Raw genomic sequence first — 19,722 nt, 5'->3', positions numbered from 1 at the left:
TATACAAATGGTAATTCACTTGACAAAAGCTTGACATTGTAAAGAGCGGATTCATTTTTGGTGGAATAAATGTGACAGAGGGTCACGGTAGCAATACACTCTTTTCCTCTTACTTTGTCCAAACTTAAACAAATCCTGTTTAAAATCTGTTTTTAAAAAAAAGTTTGGTATTGGTTGGTACAGCTGACCAAGAACAGGTGAAAATGAGAACTAGTTCAGCAGTAGCTGAAGACCACTTGCTCTCTTGCAGAACGCATTCCATACAATGCAGAAGCTCCTGCTGAAGAAGGTTAATAAAATTATCTACTTGGCTGTCAGTACTCCCAGAGCAATACTGCAGAAAAATAACTTCAAAGAAGTGAAGAAACAGAAGAAATGTACATGCAATTCATGAAAAGCTATGATATGAGAACAAGGACTAATCTTGTATAGAATTCAAAGCCAAGATTTAACTCTGAATACATACATGAACAATTGTAACCCACTGTCACCATGGAGTTACAGCAGTGTTTGCTAGGAGTGCAGGCTCTCAGCAAGGCTGAATCAGCCAATCAGGAGATAAATTTCTCACTGGTAGTCCAGAGGTAGAAAGATGAACCAATTTTACAGTCAGAAAAAAGAAAAAAAAAGTCAGCCACCTTCCAAGTGAAAGAATCTTCAGGAAAATACCCAAATGTCTAGCACATGTTTGAAGACATGCTTTATCAAATACTCTTGTTCTGAATGTTTCTTTTTCCATAAGAAAGTCCTTTGGCTTACTAGACTCTACAACTGCCAGAGGAAAACAGACTGCTGATGGCAAACTCAAATAAGACTTAGGATAATTTCAAGTACTTTGCAGAAGATTGTAGCCTTAGGCATGGTTTTAGTGAGCATGTGAAAATCAAAGAAACTGAACTTGTAAGAGTTCAGAAGTGCATTTGTATTAAGCTGCAAAATGGTTCAGTGTTTGCTACAATGAGTAGCAAACAGGAGCAATAATTGTAACAACCCAGCTATAACCCAGGAGTACTGGCGGAATCCAGAGACCTACATTAAAACTCACACTCCATCTCAACAATACAAGGTTCTAATCTAGAACACAATTTAAGAAGAAATGTAAAGTCTGTAAAATGGAAAGCAGAAAAACATGTTATGTCTGCCCTACACTAATTCACAAAAGAAGCGAGGTTATTGAGAAAAGTATGCAGAAAAGACAGCTAATATTTGGGAACCTCGCATGATCATTTACTCAAGATTCTGTGACTGGAGAAAGGCTAAGGTCAGACAAGTTTTTGAAAATGTGATACTGAAACTGTAAATATTTACCCAGCACACACAGCCATTTAATCGGGTGATTTCATAAACTTCATACTTAGTATATTCTGGTAAGAAAAATGATTTCTGCTCCTCTGCCCTCTTAACAAAAAGCAAATAGTTTGACTCTTGCTGGCAAGCAACAGGGTGAAATATTTACATTTCACTGATACTGCTCTTCATGGCCCTGACAGCAAAAGTGAAATTAACAAATTCTTCCACATTTTCCTGCATTCTAATGAAATTCATGCATTTTCTCTGCCGTTTGTTTTTTCTTCTCTAAGCAGCACTATAGGATTATAATGCAAAATAAAACCAAAGACCATTTTCACTTCCAAGCCAGAGGTTAAGAATGAAAAACTGAGACAGCTTTCTGGATACATATCTACATGCACACGCAAATACAAATGGTTAACTTTTAATCCTAAAAATTAAGAATAAGAGATAAAAGAATCCCAATCTGCTACAACAAAGCTTACAAAGAACAGATGATAAATGAAGTAGAAGATAAAACAGAAAGTAAAAAAGCATTGAAGGTATCAGTTGCAGAATCCTTTAAAACAGCAGAGGATGTGAAAGCAAGTTGCACTTTCCTATCACTGTTTTCTACTACTGCTAAAGTAATAGTAAGAAAGAAAAGGAAAAAGGCAGAGGATTTCTCATTTTCTCAGCAGCGAGAGAAAGAAAATAAAACTCTGTAGATATTACAGGTGCTTCAGCAAAGGCAGGATTTCAGAAATCTGTTTTGTCCTGGAGTAGCTTACATGTCCTTCTCCTGTTCCTCATACACAACCGCTATTATCATTACTTGCACTAATCAAAGCCCTGGCTCCTCATTTCAAAGAGCATCCTTTTCACCATTCTACTCAACTATTCAGCATCAATTTCTGTTTAGCATCTTTATGAGGCATACCATTTAGCTTTTTTTTTTAAACATCAACTGTCATTCTTTTATAAGAATACAGTCCTCTAAAACAGAGTAACTGATTTACGCTGAACTTTTGTGCGTCTATACTGCAATGTGTGTAATTAACGTGTGAGTTATTTCCAAGAGGATATTTCTGAAATCACAGCTAACCAAACTGTTCCCCGCCACCACTGCAAACCTGCTGTCTGAAGAAACATCATGGCAAAGGTGAGCAATGGACAATTCAGTTAAGAGGAGCACACAGGCAACTGCACCACCAGTGAACGATCAGTGACAGTTACACCCCTACCACTGACAGATTTCAGAAGAAGAGGTTAGTTAACTCAAACGTAACAATGAAGATTTTATGAACCATTTCCTTTCATCTTACATAGCTCTCACAACTATTCTGCACACTAAATGCTCACTGCGACTCCACTTTATGATGACCTACATATGGATAGCCATTTTCATTGTTAAAAGCACCTGAAGCCCAGTCTAGTAATTCTGGGCAAATTTTACTTGTGGCTCTTCCTCCTAGAATACATGTGGATTTACAACAGAAAAGATACAGGAATCCACATCACTCTTTAGTCTATACTCTATGATCACTTCCTTAATCTTTCAGTGCATTATGTGCACCCCACCTTCAAAGACTTTAAGACAGAGCACATTCCATGTCTCCACAATGATACTTATTTCACCATTCAATTCATTTGCATACAAAAGGATCAATATCCAAATGCACAGAGATTTCTTGTTCCTGGTATGAGCTTCAAGAAGCTTTGTCTTTTTTTTTTTTTTTTTTTAATATATGGTTGACCTTTTTTTTTTACAATTGCCTCTTTGATATCAGTAATATATTGTGCTGCCTTAAGAGCAGAAAAATAACTGTCCAAGGTGAGCATCAGATGTTTTTTTTCTAAGTAAACAGAAAACAAAAAGACAGCAAGGGTAGCATCACCAACAGCCAGGTTTTAAGACACGTGAGAAACATCAAATAAACAGAATGCTGCATTTAACTGAACTAGATCAGTGAATTATTATTGCAGTTTTAAAAGAAATAAGCATCTAAGCTGATTTTAACTTTTAGATAGGTATACAACAAATACTGTTTTAGTTACTTAGGTTTGCAACTAAACCACTATCATCCCACTGCTGGAACTTGACAGTATGTGTGCTTGCCTCTAGTCCATTCAAATTCCTTCTAACAAAATACATTGTATGGAATGTGTAAAGAATTTTAAACGTTTAAATAATTTTCTTCTGTCAAGACTTGTTCTTGACTTTGACGTTGTGCTTTTGAGAAAAAGCTCAGGGTCTGAAGTGAGACCTGGAGGAAAATGATTCTGCAATAGCTAAGCTTCATGGATGTCAACTATAGCAAATGATAAACCATGCAGTGAAACACTGACAACTAACAGCATACAAAGTCAGCTGTGAAATATTTTATCTTTCTGTTTAATTGCTAAGCATTTTTAATCAAAGGTAAAATATCAACCACTACATGAAAACACGTAATACCATGCGCAGGGTTGCCACCCAGTAGATCAAGCTGCCAACAGCCCCATCCAACCTGACCCTGAACCCTCCAGAGATGGGATGTATCAGCTAATTCTACATTCACCGTGAGGTACAGCACTGACAATGCCAAGTATCAACACGACACAGAACAACTTTCTGCAGAAGCAAGCACTGCATCCAGTACTCAGAGTACATGGGGAAACTTGAGATATTTATTTCTAATCAAATTAATGACCTATGTTAATCACTTCCATTGTGACTCTCCCACAGGACAGCTATGAGATCTTCCTTCAGTTTACACAAACGTTTTGAGTAATTTATACTACCTAGGTGGACAGCAGCTTTCATTTTAGCTTCACTGCAGAACCCAAACACAACTCCTTCCCTAAGAAAAAAAAAAGCACAAACAAACAATAGAAGTACCCAGTCTGCATATTTAAGTGTTCAGATGTATTTGGAATGTTCTTTCTGAAGTGTCATTGAGATTTCACTAGTAAGTTACACAAACTGCATAAATTATTGTAAAATTGTGAATTGAATGCAACCTGCACAAGAGAAAGCACGGTTAAAGTTTTTCTTCTATGAATTTAGTCTACTGGATCTGATGCTAAATTTAATTTACATCTATTTTAAAGCAAACATCTCTAGAAGAAAAAACTCCAACATCATGTCTGGAGTATAACTTTATCTTTGAGCATAATATAAACAAAAAGGAATTTTGGAAGCAAAGTACAAATATTTTGTAACTTACTCAAAAGTATTCAGGGATAGCGTAGACCATAAGCTATGGACATACACACTTCAGTTATTTCAAATATCAGTCATTTCACATTTCTAAAATGCTGAGTAGGTATAGGTCAGCTAGACCAGAAATAACTATAGAAAATTAAGTTAAAATCAAGTACTGCAGTGGATACGGATGTTTTAGAGTATCTAACAACTGTACTCAGGACTTCACAAACACAGCAAGTTGCGTATCACTTACTTCCAGGGTGAGGGGTTTGGTTACAGCATCTTCAAAACTTTCCTATCAGTGTAGACCAGCATTCAAATACAGAGACAGACGTTAAACCAAAACAGAAAGAGGTCATAAAAACAAATCTATTCACAGATGCTGTCAACTAACACTATAGGAGAAAATGTGGTTCATCTTCTGCATCTTTTTTTCCAAGAATGCAAACTCTAGTCTTTTTCAAGCATTTAAAAGATGGACATGCTCTGAAGCTTTCCTCTTCCTCACCCTAAGTCTCCAGAGTTCATCTGTTATTTTGACAGTATTTATACCTGCATGCTCAGCAAGTCACCCAGAAGTTGTTTCTGAATACAGAAGCAAAAACTATTGCTCGTGCTAGGAGCTATACATAAGAAAAAGGTTCTAAACTGTTTATGTTCTTCTGTTGTTGTGACTAGACTCTTCCTTTTCCCTACTTAAGAATATGGTATTTAAGCAAAGTAAAAAGTAGAACAGAAATGTTTCTAGTATTTTCTTTTTCTGCTTACAACATGATTTTTCCACTTGAGAATTCAAATTGTGTTACATGCAAAACTTAGAATTGTTCATCAGTTAGGGCAAGTCAGCTGCTACTGAGTTCTCAAGAAGTGCCACTTAAAAAACACTTCTAAAATTTTATTTGGGCTTCTAGATGCAACATGGTTTGCACACTGTTCCACTAAAAAAATAAAATTGCCATTTAATAAAAGAAAGAAATGTACTGATTTTAAATTATTAAAATCTTGCCACTTCTACGTTGGAGAGAGAAACCCGGGGCTCCAACTCCAAGCAGCCTACAGAAGTACGCATTGTAATCAGACCTGATACTTTCTACATTTATTAAAAGTCGAGTTTTCTAATGCACAGAACTTCCCATGGAGAAAATGGGTATTCATTTTCCTTATTCTCACCTGAGCTCTCAAATATAAACTCTTGCAACAAAGAGGAACAAAGCAGAGCTATCTTAAAAACTATCTTGAAATAAGATGAAGAACTGGTGCAAAAAAAAAAAAAGAAAGAAAGAAAGAAAGAAGCTACATATCCTATCAATAACTGACCTTTGTGAGCAGTGTTTGTTAATCTTCTGTATCATTCTCAACAGGATTTTTAGTGTGGTTCCATATAACATGTATGGAATGTCTGCTTTCATTCTAACCTCTCTAAATAAGCTATTTTCGGTCACGGAGGTGAGCCTCCAGGCCCTCGTATTCCCACCCCCCGATCCAAAAAGCAGCCCCAGGAGGTGCTGAGATGTACGCTGGCGGGGTGCGGGCAGACGATTAAACAAGAAAGGTGGGAAGGGGTGCCGGAAAAGGTGAGCGGCTCGGAGAACGGGGCAGACCTAGCCAGGAAATGCCCCGCTCTCCTCGAGCCCTCAGCGTGAAGTTGGCCGGGCACCGCTCTCTCCTCCAGCCAGTAGCACGGAAGAGGCCCGCTGCCCCCAGCCTCCCCCACCGCCCTCCTCGCGTCGTCTCCCGCAGCCCTTCGGTGGAAGCCGCCCGGGCTCGGGGAGCTTCTCTCGCCGCCGCCCCCCCTCCCGCCCTGCTGACAGCGGCCCCCGCCGCACCCCGGTGACCTTCCCGGGGGAGGCCGCTCCCCGCTCCCGCCGGCCGGGACTGCCCGGCCGCGGCCCCCCAGTTCCGCCCCCTCCCCGCGGCGAGGCGCGCGCAGCGGGAGGGGGCAGGGAAGGCGCCGGGCCCCAGGGCCCCGCCCGCTCCCCGACCCCGGGGGAAGGCGCGGGAGGGGGCACGCACCTCGCTGTTAAAGGCCTTCACGGCCTCCATGTCGCGGCCGAGGCGGGGGCCGGGCGGCTTCTCTCCGCTGATGGCGGCCGGGCCGGGGCTCGGCTCGCTCTGTGCGTGCGCGCTGCGCTCAGGAGCCGCCGGGCCTCCTCGCCATGGCGGGTTGCGCAGGGGGCGGGCGCGGAGGGACGCGGGCCCCACTCGTTTCCGTCTCCTCCCGGCGACGCGCGGTCTCCTCGCCCCCGCTTCCCGCCCGGCGGCGCCGACGTCCCCTCCCCGTCGGGCTTCGCTGGGCCGCGCCGGGAGGAGATGGAGGAACAAGGCGCTGCGGCGCGGGCACCAATATGGCGGACACGCGGGGGCTCCTCGCAGCGCAGCTCCGAGAGAAGCCGAGAGCGGCGCAGACGGCTACAGCGCCACCTGCCGAGCAGCGCCCGCGCCGCAGAACCGCTGCCGAAAGGGGCACGCCCCTCTCTGCCTCTCAGCTGGGCTCCGCCCCGAGCGCTACGGCCGGGCCCGGGAGGGAGAGTGGTTCGGAAGGTGCGTGGCGCAGATCTGCTGCGCGACTTGAGTGCTTGTGAGGGGTCGAGCTGCGACAAGGAAAGGAGCGGCAGGGCGTAGGAGAGCGCGTAATAGATCCCAGAAGACCACAAAAAGTAGTTACCGAGGATTACTATTGATGGAGAGCAAAGCCGGAAAAAACAAAGCTGTGTTTAGAACTTGGTAACGCGGCACTGTAGCAGCCCCGTCCGGCGAGGAGTGGCCATTTTATTACCCGGAGTGTATTTCCAGCTGAACTCGCACCAGCAGCCCTGTCACACAGCTGCTCTCCCTAGCAGGAAAGCCTCTGCAGGACTCACCTGTCTCCTGGCACTGACCCTGTCACAAGTGCTCAGGCTGGAGTCATGGGTGCACCTTCAGCTGGAATTTCTCCAGAGCTCAATGCTGTTCTTTAGACCCTACAGACACAGCAATTCAGATCAGGTATGTTTTCTTTATCTCTCCCTGAACACTCCCAGATGGTATTTTCTCACCCACACCAGCTCCCCTCAGACAAAACTCACCACAGCTCTCCGTACTCCGTTAGTTAACCATCTCACCCAAAAGCATCCAGCTCTTCACTTGACAAACAGCACAGCCGAGAAGTTAAACCACACATGGAATAGCACAGTTGCATTCTCACAGGACCTCACGTAGAGAATAAATCCCATTACAGAGTTGTAGGTTTTTCTTCTACAACAGGTTCAATCAGGGAAAAAGCCCATCTCCAGCAGCTAACATAGTGGCAAGAACAGGCCACAGACATAATCAAGAGGTCAGAGCAAATGCCCTGTTTGGAGATGACAGGAGAATTTCAGTTCAGTGTAGAGAAGAGATGAGCTTGAAGTAGGGACATCACCCAATAACAGCCAGCACCTACGAAGTAAAGTGACTGAATGAAATGCCTAAATATTTTTCATCATTCTGAAATAATATCCAGTAATCTCTTGACCTGCTTTGTATCTTTTTTTGTCAGAGACACATCAAGTCAAGAGACAGTCTTAAGGCAGAAGAGGTTCTGACTCAACAGTACGAAAACCTTTTCCATCATGAAGATAGCCAAACAGTGAAATAGGTCCCCTAGAGAAATGGCATGGTTTCCATCCCTTTTCAAGGTCAAAAAGGGTCAAGTTCTGGCTAATCCACTCAGAACTCACAGTTGAGCTTACTTGGTGCCACAGATTGGGTTAGGGAGCTTCTGAGGTTCCTTCTAAGATAAATAACACTGGCAGTCTTCTACCAGAGGGACAGTGCTGCCCTTCCCTTCGCAAATGTTTTAAGAGAAACACATTGTGCTTCCCAGGTTGGACATGGCCTTTGTTCCCTTTGATCTTTGCCCATGGGAATTGAAACTAAAATGTGAAGAGACAAGTGTTCAAATTATTGTAGAGCAAGGGATTTATCATATTACAAAAGACCAGTCCATTTGGTTTTACATTTGGTAAAACTTTGTACACCTTTGGAAAACTTATTTTAGTTATGAACTATCCTCTAGAATCTGGTAGCTTTCCTTTTGGGTGAAATTGAAGCAGGTCTGGTTTTGCCTATGAAAATATATGGAATACTACACTGGACAGGAAAAACATTTCAAAAACTATTTTGAAATTGACTTCAAAGTGGCCACAAGCTTTCATGTGACTGCTTTTACAGAACATTTATTCCAGTAGCATAAGCTCTTCCAGAGAAGGAAAGGGAAGAATGAATAAAGAAGTAACCAGAAAAGGGTAAGATTCACACTTAGATGTATGCACAAAGCCTTGACCTCTGAAATGCAGAATTGACCTCTGAATTTGCAGTGAGAGAGTCATCCAAGAGTGAGAAAGCAGTTGAGTGAATACTATGCCTCTGATCATAACACTAGATATTCTAAATTGAGTAAGCATACAACTGAAGTATTACTAAAACAGTGCAGAAAAATGGTTTATTCTGAGGCAAGGCTACCTTACTCCATGACACCACCTAATTCAATATCCTATGGTATTATTCATAACATACCAGAGTCATCAGGAGATTTTTACCTTGTTCTGGAGCAGGATGACTGACAGCTTACTGTTCAATGCAAGATTTTTTCAATTCTGGTACTTTGTGAAACTACTGAAAGTCATAGCAGAAACTTCTCAATTTTGCAAATAAGTTTATTCTTGCTTTCTAAAATATAAAGAACTTATGAGACTTGCAATAATGGATTATGGTTCCTGTTTGGATTCAAATACAACTTTACAATTGTGAGAGAAAAAAAAAGAACGAGGATATCTTAAATCTTACACATAGTGAGTTTTCCATAAAAAGGTAAAAGTATCCCTTCCTTTTTCCTACTTCTGACAAGTCTAAGTATAGATTCAATAGAATGTGCAAGTGTCATACCAACAAATACTCCTACGAGTATTCCATACACAAGAACGGTTCCCTGTGCTTTTCTCTCACCTTTTAGAATAAAAAAAGAAAACATCAGGAGAGAGAGAGCTGGTGTTCAGACAGGCACAGAGGAAAACAGATCTGTAATAGCCACTTGCAGCTAAAGGTAAAGGTAAGAAAATAGTAAGTTTCTTTGCAGTAAACTCTTATCACACTTTTTTTTTAAAGGACATCTACAAATTAAAGCCAAATCATTCCACATGTACATTGCTAGTCTCTAATTTTTCCAGTGTGCTTTCAAAGAAATTGACCAAATTTTGGTACATTCTTCCTCTTTATCAGTTTTCACAAACTACCTCATCATCTTTCATTTGTATTTTAGTTGCCATTATTACAACCATTTTAAAATTTGTGACTAGAAATATTGAAACATTATCCGCTGAACTTATCCTGAATGTTAGACATTTTCTCACAAGGAGCTGTTCCCCCCAACCCTAAGTGTGCATGCATTTCAAACATTGTAAAAGCAACTCTGAACCACTGTATTAGTAACTTTTGTAATCACAATAGCCTAATTATTGAAAATTGTATTCAGTTCACTATCCAATTCCTCATGATTGAGTTTACCGTACTCTAAATGAGTTGTGCTTATCCTGGCTTGATGGTGTCAGGCTTTAGTCATTACAGCACAGAAATCACTTGAAAGTGTGTTTTTTTCTTTTTTAAACAATGAATCATGATCTTTGAAAGACAGCTTAGGTTTAAATTTGAAGGCCAGCTTTAATGCTCAGAGGTACTCCCTGGATCTACATGAATTTCAAATGAAGCTGATTTTTTTCTTTCCTTCAGGAAAAAAGAAAAAGATTTATAAATTACCTTTAGCAACTTTGATTTGTTTGTGGGTTTGGATAACCTGATATGTAACAGTGTTGGCCACATAGGTCACACCTACAGCAGAATTTTTAACAGTCTCAGACAGCATTTCCTGTTGCTTTCTTACTCTCTTCAGGGTTCTAACCCTGAAGTTTCAACTTCGTGCTGTACTGGTTTTTGATTACACTGTACAGTCACAGGGTAAAGCAATCACTGTTTCTTACAGCTACATAACGAACATTTAGTTCTGCTTCTAATGAGATAATTATTTTAAAGAAAAGGTTAGACAATGGTTTTGCAGTAGCAACTATGGCATGCTTGTCTCATTATAATGAAGCAGAACTACAAAGATGGAACATGGAAAATCCTGGTGATTCTCACTTATAAACACTGTAAAGATGTGAAAGTGGTCTAGTTTCTCTGGCCAACCCCAGCTACAAGCATATCAGTTTTTAGAAACTCGAAATGAAAAGCTATTATAAACAGTATAAAGAATACACACCGAAATCTTGAAGAATTCAGTTCTAGTAGCTCTGAAGTAGCTCTTTTTATAGACCAACAAGCCAAACTAGAATGAAAATGCCCCAAGCAAGAATACAAAAGACGACAGACAACACTTTTCAATCTTAAAGAAAAAAAAGTGTTCATCTGCTAGCTCACGCTCCTTTTGAGATACAGGCTGACAACCAGGAGCACCAGTCCTTGATCAATAATTCAGATTTTTTCATATTACTTTTTCTCTCCTCCCCAAATCTCTATCTTGCAGTCATTAACACTGCAAAAGCAGAATTATTTGTCATTCTGATGAGAATCATATTTGGTTTTATGGCATGTAACAGAAGTGAGCACAATACAGTAAGAGCCATTTACATAATTTCTCTTCACTATCTCAAGCAAATGTAGGAAAATGGCCCTTTTTTTTAAGATTCATTTTAAGCATAACAAGTGAGACAGAGTATCACATTTAGTGTCTCTATAAAAACCTGTCTTTATAAAAAAGAGAAATTAAATCAAATTTTCAACAAGCATTTAAGATAATTTTTCTATCAAAAACAGTACAAAATAGCTCACTTAAAATTAGTATACAGATTTTCTAGACATGGGTCACTGGCACAGGTATATATAGAACTCAAGTATTTCTGCAGTGTGCAGTCTAGGCTTTCATCACACATCTGTGTTCTGCTAGTTATCAGAAGATCGGAATATGTAGAAGACCAGAAGTGAAAGAATAGCCAAGATTTATTCTATATTGATTAAATTCATCTGCAATGCCTAATCAACTACTGACCAGAAGGTGTTCAAATGCTTGAAGAAGAAAGCCTCTAAGACTTGAAGAAAACATTCTCATCACAGGGACAATTTCCTCATCATTTTCACCAGTTAAGCCCAATTTTCTCACTTCAGAGTTTCTTCTCTGCAAGTCATGACCTCATTACAGTCATATCAGCTGCACTTTTTTTTCCTAAAGAGACTGAGTTCTCCTATCTTCCTTTACTTTTAGGTTAACAGTAATTCCAGTTAGAAAGTGAAGTAAAAGATTTCCTATCACTTAGTGCTCAATTTCCAACAGTGAAGCTCACCTCATTAGCAGTTCACACAGCAAAGAGATCTTGCCAGAAATCTATGGTGGCATAGATTGTACTTTTAGATCTTGTCATACAACATTAGGAACATGCTTCGAGCATGTGCTTACTGGTTTTCACCATTAGCTTAACCATTTGTACAAATGGTAAATCAGAACCAAAAGGCATGGCAGCATTTTCCATATCTTCGTTCTACAGGAAAGGAGCTTAACTTTCCAAAGTCACAAAGATCATGCAATTTCTTTTTAAGAAATTGTACAGAAAATATTTCAAGAACTACAGAACTTATTGGTAATCAAGGTATCCTCCTCTTTTGAGAGTATAGGCAGAAGAGAGCAATCAGTCCCTGATGTGATAGATGATAGCACAGCAAAAATGAAACTTGATGAGAAGAAATACAAGCATTCAGTGTGTGCAGAATCCTATGCCCACAAAGGCCAAGTTGTTAATAATGTCTTGAAATACGTCTAAATCCTTAGTCTATCCAAAAGGTTCAGGAGTCCACAAATGCATACTCCTTGCACACCTTTATCTCTTCACTAATGCAAGACATTTACAAAAATGATTTGGAAACTCCACCCAGGGAGAAAAATTTTCATTACTTGATTATAATTACTTCTAACACTCTGAACATGATGCTTATTTGACTCATTATTTATATATATATTATAGTTATACCTCTACTGTGAAGAATAATGAAAAACTGGGCAGACCGGCATACAAGTACCTTAGGGCTTTGCAAAACACCACCTAAACTGGAGCACAGGCAGCACTGAGCAGAGCTACTAAATTCAGCTGGACTGAGCTGACATTTACAGTCACTTACTTGGCTATGACAGCACTTGCAGTTTTTCCAGAAGGGGGTATTAACCTGTCCCACACAGCTTAACTACACAGCTTTCCAGATCTTGAATGCAAAATTCAGCTCAGGATGATAGAGTTGGAATTTGGCTGGCTTGGGTCCTGCAGAGCTTATCAGTAATGTTTGTGTCCACCTTCAAATTTGTCAAGAAGAAAAGCAATAAAGTACTTTTTAGATCTTGGTGGTCCTCCAAACAGTCTAGTTAGATCAGCTTGATACTTTAGTTAATTTCCTTCTCAGACTCACTTGAAGCTCTGATTTCAGATCAGGAAGAAGGTGGCTATCCCAGGAAGTACATGCCATCTGGCAAGAACTTGTGTTAGAAAAAACATTCCCAGCCAAAAATTATTTCAGCATTCTTGATGTACAATGTCTGCATGTTGAGTATAAAAAAGTCAATAGTCCTCCTACACCTAAGAGCAGAGAGTACCTTCTAAATTTGTTGAGCAGATCAAGAGTAATTTCACGATGCTGCTCAATATCCACAAAGATTCTTGGTGAACTTTATCCATGATAAAACTCACCCAGCTTGTGGCATCAGGAAGGCATCTAAGGATACCACATTATAGGACCAAATTTTTTGTTGGTACATTCAAACAGGTACAAAGTTACATTCCCTTATAGTAATTTACTTATGATCGGGAGGTAAAAAGAAAAGAAACACCAATGCAATCTAATATAGAATTCATTTTTGAAAACAACTCCTTTTAAGGAAAAACCTTATGTATTAACTACAGTTTCCCAGTTCAAGACTGCCTTTACCCAAACACAAGCAAGTACAGAAGCTACCATTCTGTTCAGTCCTGATGGCTACACTTTCGTGAACATTTACACAGGACTGTATAAAATATTAACTGTAAAAGCACATCATCTTCCAGTACCTAGAACAGGGAAATTTGGAAAATCTACTTCACAGTACAGTCTAAACTCCTTTGTTCACTTTAAATTTGATCCAGGAGAACTTGTGTTCTACTTCACCCTTTTACATAAATACAATTTGGTGGCAAAGTACTCTTTGCCTGATGGGACATCATGCTAAGTATGCTTCCTCTTTAACTCTCAGGCTCCTAAAACAGGTTTCTTACTTCTAACCTTAATGCAAGATAATGATAGATATATGCCCCATCTCTCTCTAGTTCCCTATTATAAAATACATTTGCACAGATGATCCTACAAGAATGTAAATACTGAAATACTTTATATTCACTATATAAGTCTTACTCTTATAGAATAATAACAGATTGTTCTTAAATTAGTCAGAATTTATGAAATAGAGCAATCAAAAGCTCTTCTTTTCTGCTATAAGACTTTTTAGTAGTAATCTCTGGATTGTGGACTCTCAAAAGTTTTAAAGAAACAGCAGAAATCTTGTCAGACCTGATATATTTTGAAATGGTCATTCTTTTAGGGCAAGCCTTAAGAAAGTAACACTAGCATGACTCCATGTCTTAACTGAAAGGTCATTTTGCCTAGGTGAGTCCTACAAGAACAGGAACATTTGAGACCGTTTTGTATTATCTGATCTGAATGCATTACTCTAAGAGCTCATCTCACATTAGGCATAAAACTAGCACAACTCACTCAAATCTCCCCATGACACATTCAGAAGGACAGAAGGGCACAGCAGGGCCAAGGCTTAGGTATGCTTGTGGAGCTTTCTGGCACAACAGCAAAGCAGCAAGTTACATTAATGCTTTAAAGATGAAACCTCCTTCCTTGCACATGAATAGGAAGGCTAAAGCTGATCACTCCAGACTGGAGCACAGCCACTAGGAAATGAACTGTTATGAGCCAGATGATCCCTCTCAGTCATATGCTTGCTTTGCAGGATTCATAAAACAAGATTATGTTATTTAAATAACTCTTATGCAACCAGGAATGTGTCCTAGAAGATAAAAAGCTTCATTTACTCATGACTAAATCCAGCATTTCAGCTTCACATGCATCTGTTCAGGTATAAACTGAAGAAAAGCTGAATTTCTACCTACAAAATTATCAATGTTATGAGTATCTGTGATCTAAAAATCACTCTGGTGATGGTAGTGGAAAATTAAAAGCAAAAGGTTGGCAGCATAAGTAGTTTAGAAAAGCAGAGTGGGTTTTTTTTTTTTTTGTCTTTTAGTAAAGTTCAGGAAAGTTTTCAACTGCAGTTTTGTCTCATCCTTGTGCGCACATAAAGCAGCACTGGGGCGTCATTACGTGCTGCAAAGAAGACGCGCCCAGAGAGCTGTTGGTGAGGAAAGCTTTCCAAAGTCTGGTACGGCAACAGCTTGTAGTGAGTGGGTCACAACCTGCCAGTACAGGTATCTGCAAGAGCAGTTCCCATCCCACACGGGAGCGCTCACAAAGCCTGAGGCTCCTGACCCCCCTCAGACTCTTCGGCCACACACAGCGCCTTCTCTGCAACGTCAGTCCTGCGTCTTTACCATCAGTGACGCTGTGTTTAGCAACCAGTGCAGCAGGCAGCAGCCAGACTCAGGCACCCTCAGCACTAAGTCGAAGAACTTCAGGTAAAAGGCATGACTGAATTTTACCTCTGGATTTAGAGCCAAACTTCCCCGCGGGTGCCCCAGTCTGCCCAGCCGCAGGCACCGGTGCCGGCTGCGTTGTGCCGCTCCCCACTCCAGCCCGGCTGTTCATGGATTGGAGGCGGCGCGGCACAGCGGCGCCACCTGGTGGCCACTGCGGAGAAGCCCCGCAGTCTGGAGGAGCGCGGTGCGAGACCTCCCCCGGGAGACGGCCGCCTCCGGCACGGGCTTTTTCGGAAAGGACTCCTCTACCCTTCCTCTCCTTATGACTGTGACTCGTTCCCTTACCTCCAGGCCCAAATAAGCCCTCCCCAACTCCCATTCTTTCAGTTCCCATAGCCATATTAAAATAATAACTATCAATATTCTACTAAAGAACTACTACAATAATAAACAATTGCCTTCAGTTAGACACTGGTTTGCTAGTTGCACATACCACTTCAAAACAAAAGCCAAAGATACTCGCACTTCAAAACAATATTTTTACTTTCATTCTTCCATTCAGCTTAGTTATTCCAACTCACATGCATTTGCTATGGTTTAATAAGAAGAATCCAGCTGACATACTGAGGACCCAAACTTGAATTCAGCTGTTGTCCATCAACTACTGTGTTCAGAGCTCTACTGACAAACACAAGTTGTGAACAGCCTCTGCTAGAGACAGCCTGCATTCTCTTCTCCTAATTGTTTTTTTGAGGAATGATACAAAGTACAATTACATACAAAATGGGAAGTGGATGATCCCTTCATGCCTTTAAAAGTTCATTTGATTTATTCTGTATTGTCTTCCTTTTTTCCTCCCATTTTACAATAAATTTTCTTAGAATCTGTGCTCTCTGCTTAGGTCACAGGCTGTCATAAGGGCTGTTTATCACTTAGTACACAAAGACGACACTCCAATCTTCATTTAGGCCTCATAAAGTTCACAGTCATTAGCACTGATTAATTTTAAGGCTTCTCTATTTCTTAAATCTTTTTTAGTGCCTTCTGAACTCCTCAAGTTATAACTGAACCTATAATATAATGTAAAAACGGTGAGTCTGTACATTGATAAAGTGTACGATAACCACAGGCATAAAGTCTAGCAACTACAGCATTTGTGTTTGTATAAGGTCTGACAATACTGTAATTAAAACATTGATTCTAATAAAAGGAGCACAGATTCCTTTTTTGCTGATACTATCTCATGAAAAGGTGGCAAACCTGAATGTAGCTAAAAGGAATTAAAAATCTAAGTCTTAACTATACTAGAAACCCAGCAAGGTTCAGTTGGTGCTAGAAAACAGGCAATACTAGTAAAAATAGCAACATGAGAATTATGAAAAGAAACACCATGGTAGGCAACCATAAAAATTAAACAACCCTTACTGCTATCAAAAAACTTCCAAAATAATTCAGTTTACAATTGCATGTTTAACAGCTGGTAAAAATGTGATATATTGCAGTCAGACCCAGTAAGCATGCTGTAGCACAAGAGATAACTGTGATCATTTCTATTTCTAAATTATTAGCTGATTAAACTTTCTACAGAGAAGATACTAAGTGTCTCTAAACATGCTTGTCTTGTCCCAGAATGCTATCTAGAAAAAAATACTGAAAACCATTCAATGCAAGATTTGTTCTTAATAAATCGACACTGTAATTCTTCCCTAACTTAACATCAAATTGTGTGCCAGAGTACACTGACATGAGCAAGCCTCCACAAAGTTCTACATGAAGAAACAACAGTCCATTCAATTACAGAATCAGACTCCACACAACTGTAAGTGATGTTAACAGTTCCTCGAGACTTCTCTTCATATTTGTTTGAGAAGTTAACTGACATCAGAACATGAGGAATCAGTCAGAGCAAAAGTGGTTTTCATGCTTCTGTTGCTAGTGAAACTAAAGTGAGCAATGTCTGTTCTCCTAATAATCAAGGAACAGAAAATGCTATTGTATACAATTTCTTTGTCAGAAGTTAGATATAGTCCTTAGAAATCTGCCAGTTCAGTGCTTCACATGGGGCTTTCCTATGAAGAAGTTAAAACTGGGGTTTTAGGACTGCTCAGGCTTACTGTGTATTTTTCTTCCTGTAAGACTTGAACTGGATGTGAAATTGCAGAGAGTTCTGAGGGAGACTTGGAGAAAAATGGAAAGAAGGGTACAGTAGAAAGACAGCTTCAGAAAGCAGATCAATACTTACTGTACCTGAAAACAAATCAGACTAACATGGGAATCATAGTATTCACATTATGAATTCTGCATTGTTTCCCTCCAGAGGCTGTTTCTACATAAACTTTACCATACTAGATGTGGGAATAATACTAGCATGCATTAGTCTTATCATCATTAACATCTAAATTACATAACCTTGAAAAAGTATGCTATTTTAGATATCATTATCTGCTATACAAGTTCTTCTCCCAAAACTTGATTCCTAAAACCACAGTGAAACACCTTATATTTCCTGAATAGCAGAAACAATAACTGTACTTAAAATTATTCTGATAATTTTAGATTTTCAAAGTTTGGTTTTGAGGAGAAAAGAAATACAATACTAGTTTTTCACAGAGGTTCATTTAAATAAGAAGGAAAAAAAAAAGATTGACTTAACATGGCCACAAGGAACACAAGAAGTTCTTCAGCCTGAGCAACGAGCCTAACTTCAATTAAAATTGGGATAAACAATTAGTAAATGCATATATTTAAACAGATTACCATCTGAAACATTAAGAATATGCTATGCCTGGAATATAGGCCTTCCCCACTCCTTAAACTACAACTTCAGATCTCTGTCCTTCCGATCTATCCCAATGGTACAGTAGCTTTCTTACCTGAAAGCAGAACAGGGAAAAAGGATGGAACCACAAAGCAAATAGGAAGCTGACACTTATCTTAATTCCTACATGAAGAAAAATCCTTACTTTCTTCAGTCTGCAATGTAGGATCTTTTTGTGGTAAAGACAACCTTGTGTCCTACTCTGTCTCTGAACTAATGATAACTTAGGTCACTATCTTGGCACCAGACACAGAGAAAACTTGTTCAGTCACATAGATTACTAGCAATATCTGCTTTACTAAAAGCACCTGAGATGCTTGACTTACTTCAGTAGTATCAGTCAGTTATCTCTTTGAGCCATGAACAGAAGCAAGCAGCAAAAGCAATACTATAACCTAAAAAAGGTTCATAATACTGCATATACTAAGTACTTACTTGCCTCAGTAAAGCAGGCTATAAACTACATATGCTACTTTTAAATAAACTTCAGCTCTCCTTACTATAGCAGCTATCATTAGGAAGAAAATAGTTTAGTGTAACTTGTTCTAGCTTTACTCACATTTGTGAATGCTAACAGACGATAAGCAAGCAAAATACAAGATGAAACATTCAACAAAAGTAGAAATTACACTAAAGATATTACACTTCTACAACTTTTAAAATGAAAGCATTTAAAGTATCAACATGACCATAAATGAATGTTGTAACAATAGAAGCAACTTTTCTTAACTGCATTCAAAACAGGCACTGTATATTTTATGTACCCATGTTTATACTAGCCAACTAATATCTAGAAAGTAAAATAACTATCTTGTACTATAGCATCTTTTTCCCCCTTCTAAACAATGAGAAAAACAAAGAAGCAAAGAGTAAGGCTTACCACCTTATATAGGCATTTTAGCATACCTGATGAGAAGAAAAGGGACAGGTGAGAGAAACCAATTCATTGTTGTGTCTCATTGGCATTCCTCATTGAGAGCAGGTGGCAAATTATTACAAATGAAAGGCTCTTATAAAAAGTACTGTTAGGGGCCTTTGAGGAGCTTACATAGTTCAGAAGTTTTGTGGGTGAGTGGTTCTGATATGTGTTTGTTAGTTAATGCAGGTGCGTTTATTTCTGTGTTCTTTAGTCTTAAATGGAGATGTGAGTAGCTTAGAGATGGAAGAAGTTATGCTGTAATAAAACTGAGTGTATTGCTTGGTGGATTCTACACAGAAAAAAAAGTTGTGTTTCTAGCTAATGTGTTGTTGATAGCTTCTTATGTTCTGTAGCTGGTTGTCTGCTGTTGAGCAAAGTAAATGCTTTTCAGAAACTTACATAAAAGGAGGAAGAAACAGTTTAAGTAAAGAGAGCTATGTTAGAAGCTTTAACAAGTGCTAGGAGTGTCTAAGGAAAAACCTTTTACCTCAAATGCAAAAACTTACTTAGCTCATCTTTTCTATTATGTACTTTAATTGCTCCATAGTTTAAATGAGAAAGAGGAAATATATTTCAATGCTGATGTCTGTAGTATCTCTCCAGTATAAAATGTTTCTGTGGTGTTTGAGGTTATATTAGGCTTTTGTTGAAGCTGTTTGTGCATATGTTATGCTTGCTGTGTTTGTGTCTTTAAAAACAGACGTGAGGCTGTCTTAAGAGGCTAGGTAATGAAACTTTAAACCTTTAAGTTTATGGTGTTTCTATGTGATAAAACAGTGCAAATTAACCTAAAGAAATGATTTTTCTCTGATGTAGGATATAGCAATTCATGTTCAAGTAT

General features: G+C 39.4%; 2 protein-coding genes across 12 annotated transcripts in view; one reads left to right on the top strand and one right to left on the bottom strand.

Moving 5' to 3' along the window:
• SCAF8 (SR-related CTD associated factor 8) overlaps nucleotides 1-6,606 on the bottom strand; it is a 145,647-nt gene extending 139,041 nt beyond the window's left edge. For all 8 annotated transcript variants that reach the window (XR_014881331.1, XR_014881329.1, XR_014881330.1 and 5 more), the window contains exon 1: nucleotides 6,473-6,606. Coding sequence is in view for 5 of the 8 variants with exons in the window: in XM_085217070.1 (XP_085073196.1) it covers nucleotides 6,473-6,502 (30 nt within the window). In the remaining 3 variants the exon portion in view is untranslated. The remainder of the gene's footprint in view (nucleotides 1-6,472) is intronic.
• A 704-nt stretch (nucleotides 6,607-7,310) lies between these two features.
• Nucleotides 7,311-19,722, top strand: part of LOC146544970 (uncharacterized) — a 67,563-nt gene continuing 55,151 nt past the window's right edge. For all 4 annotated transcript variants that reach the window (XR_014881333.1, XR_014881332.1, XM_085217087.1 and 1 more), the window contains exons 1-2: nucleotides 7,311-7,444; nucleotides 9,432-9,527. Coding sequence is in view for 2 of the 4 variants with exons in the window: in XM_085217087.1 (XP_085073213.1) it covers nucleotides 7,403-7,444; nucleotides 9,432-9,527 (138 nt within the window). In the remaining 2 variants the exon portion in view is untranslated. The remainder of the gene's footprint in view (nucleotides 7,445-9,431; nucleotides 9,528-19,722) is intronic.

Source organism: Meleagris gallopavo, chromosome 2 (assembly GCF_905368555.1).
Source record: "Meleagris gallopavo chromosome 2, MGAL_WU_HG_1.1, whole genome shotgun sequence".
In the NCBI taxonomy this organism is placed as follows: domain Eukaryota; kingdom Metazoa; phylum Chordata; class Aves; order Galliformes; family Phasianidae; genus Meleagris; species Meleagris gallopavo.
The sequence above is the reverse complement of the archived record's forward strand: the minus strand, read 5'-3'. Positions and strand labels throughout refer to the sequence as shown.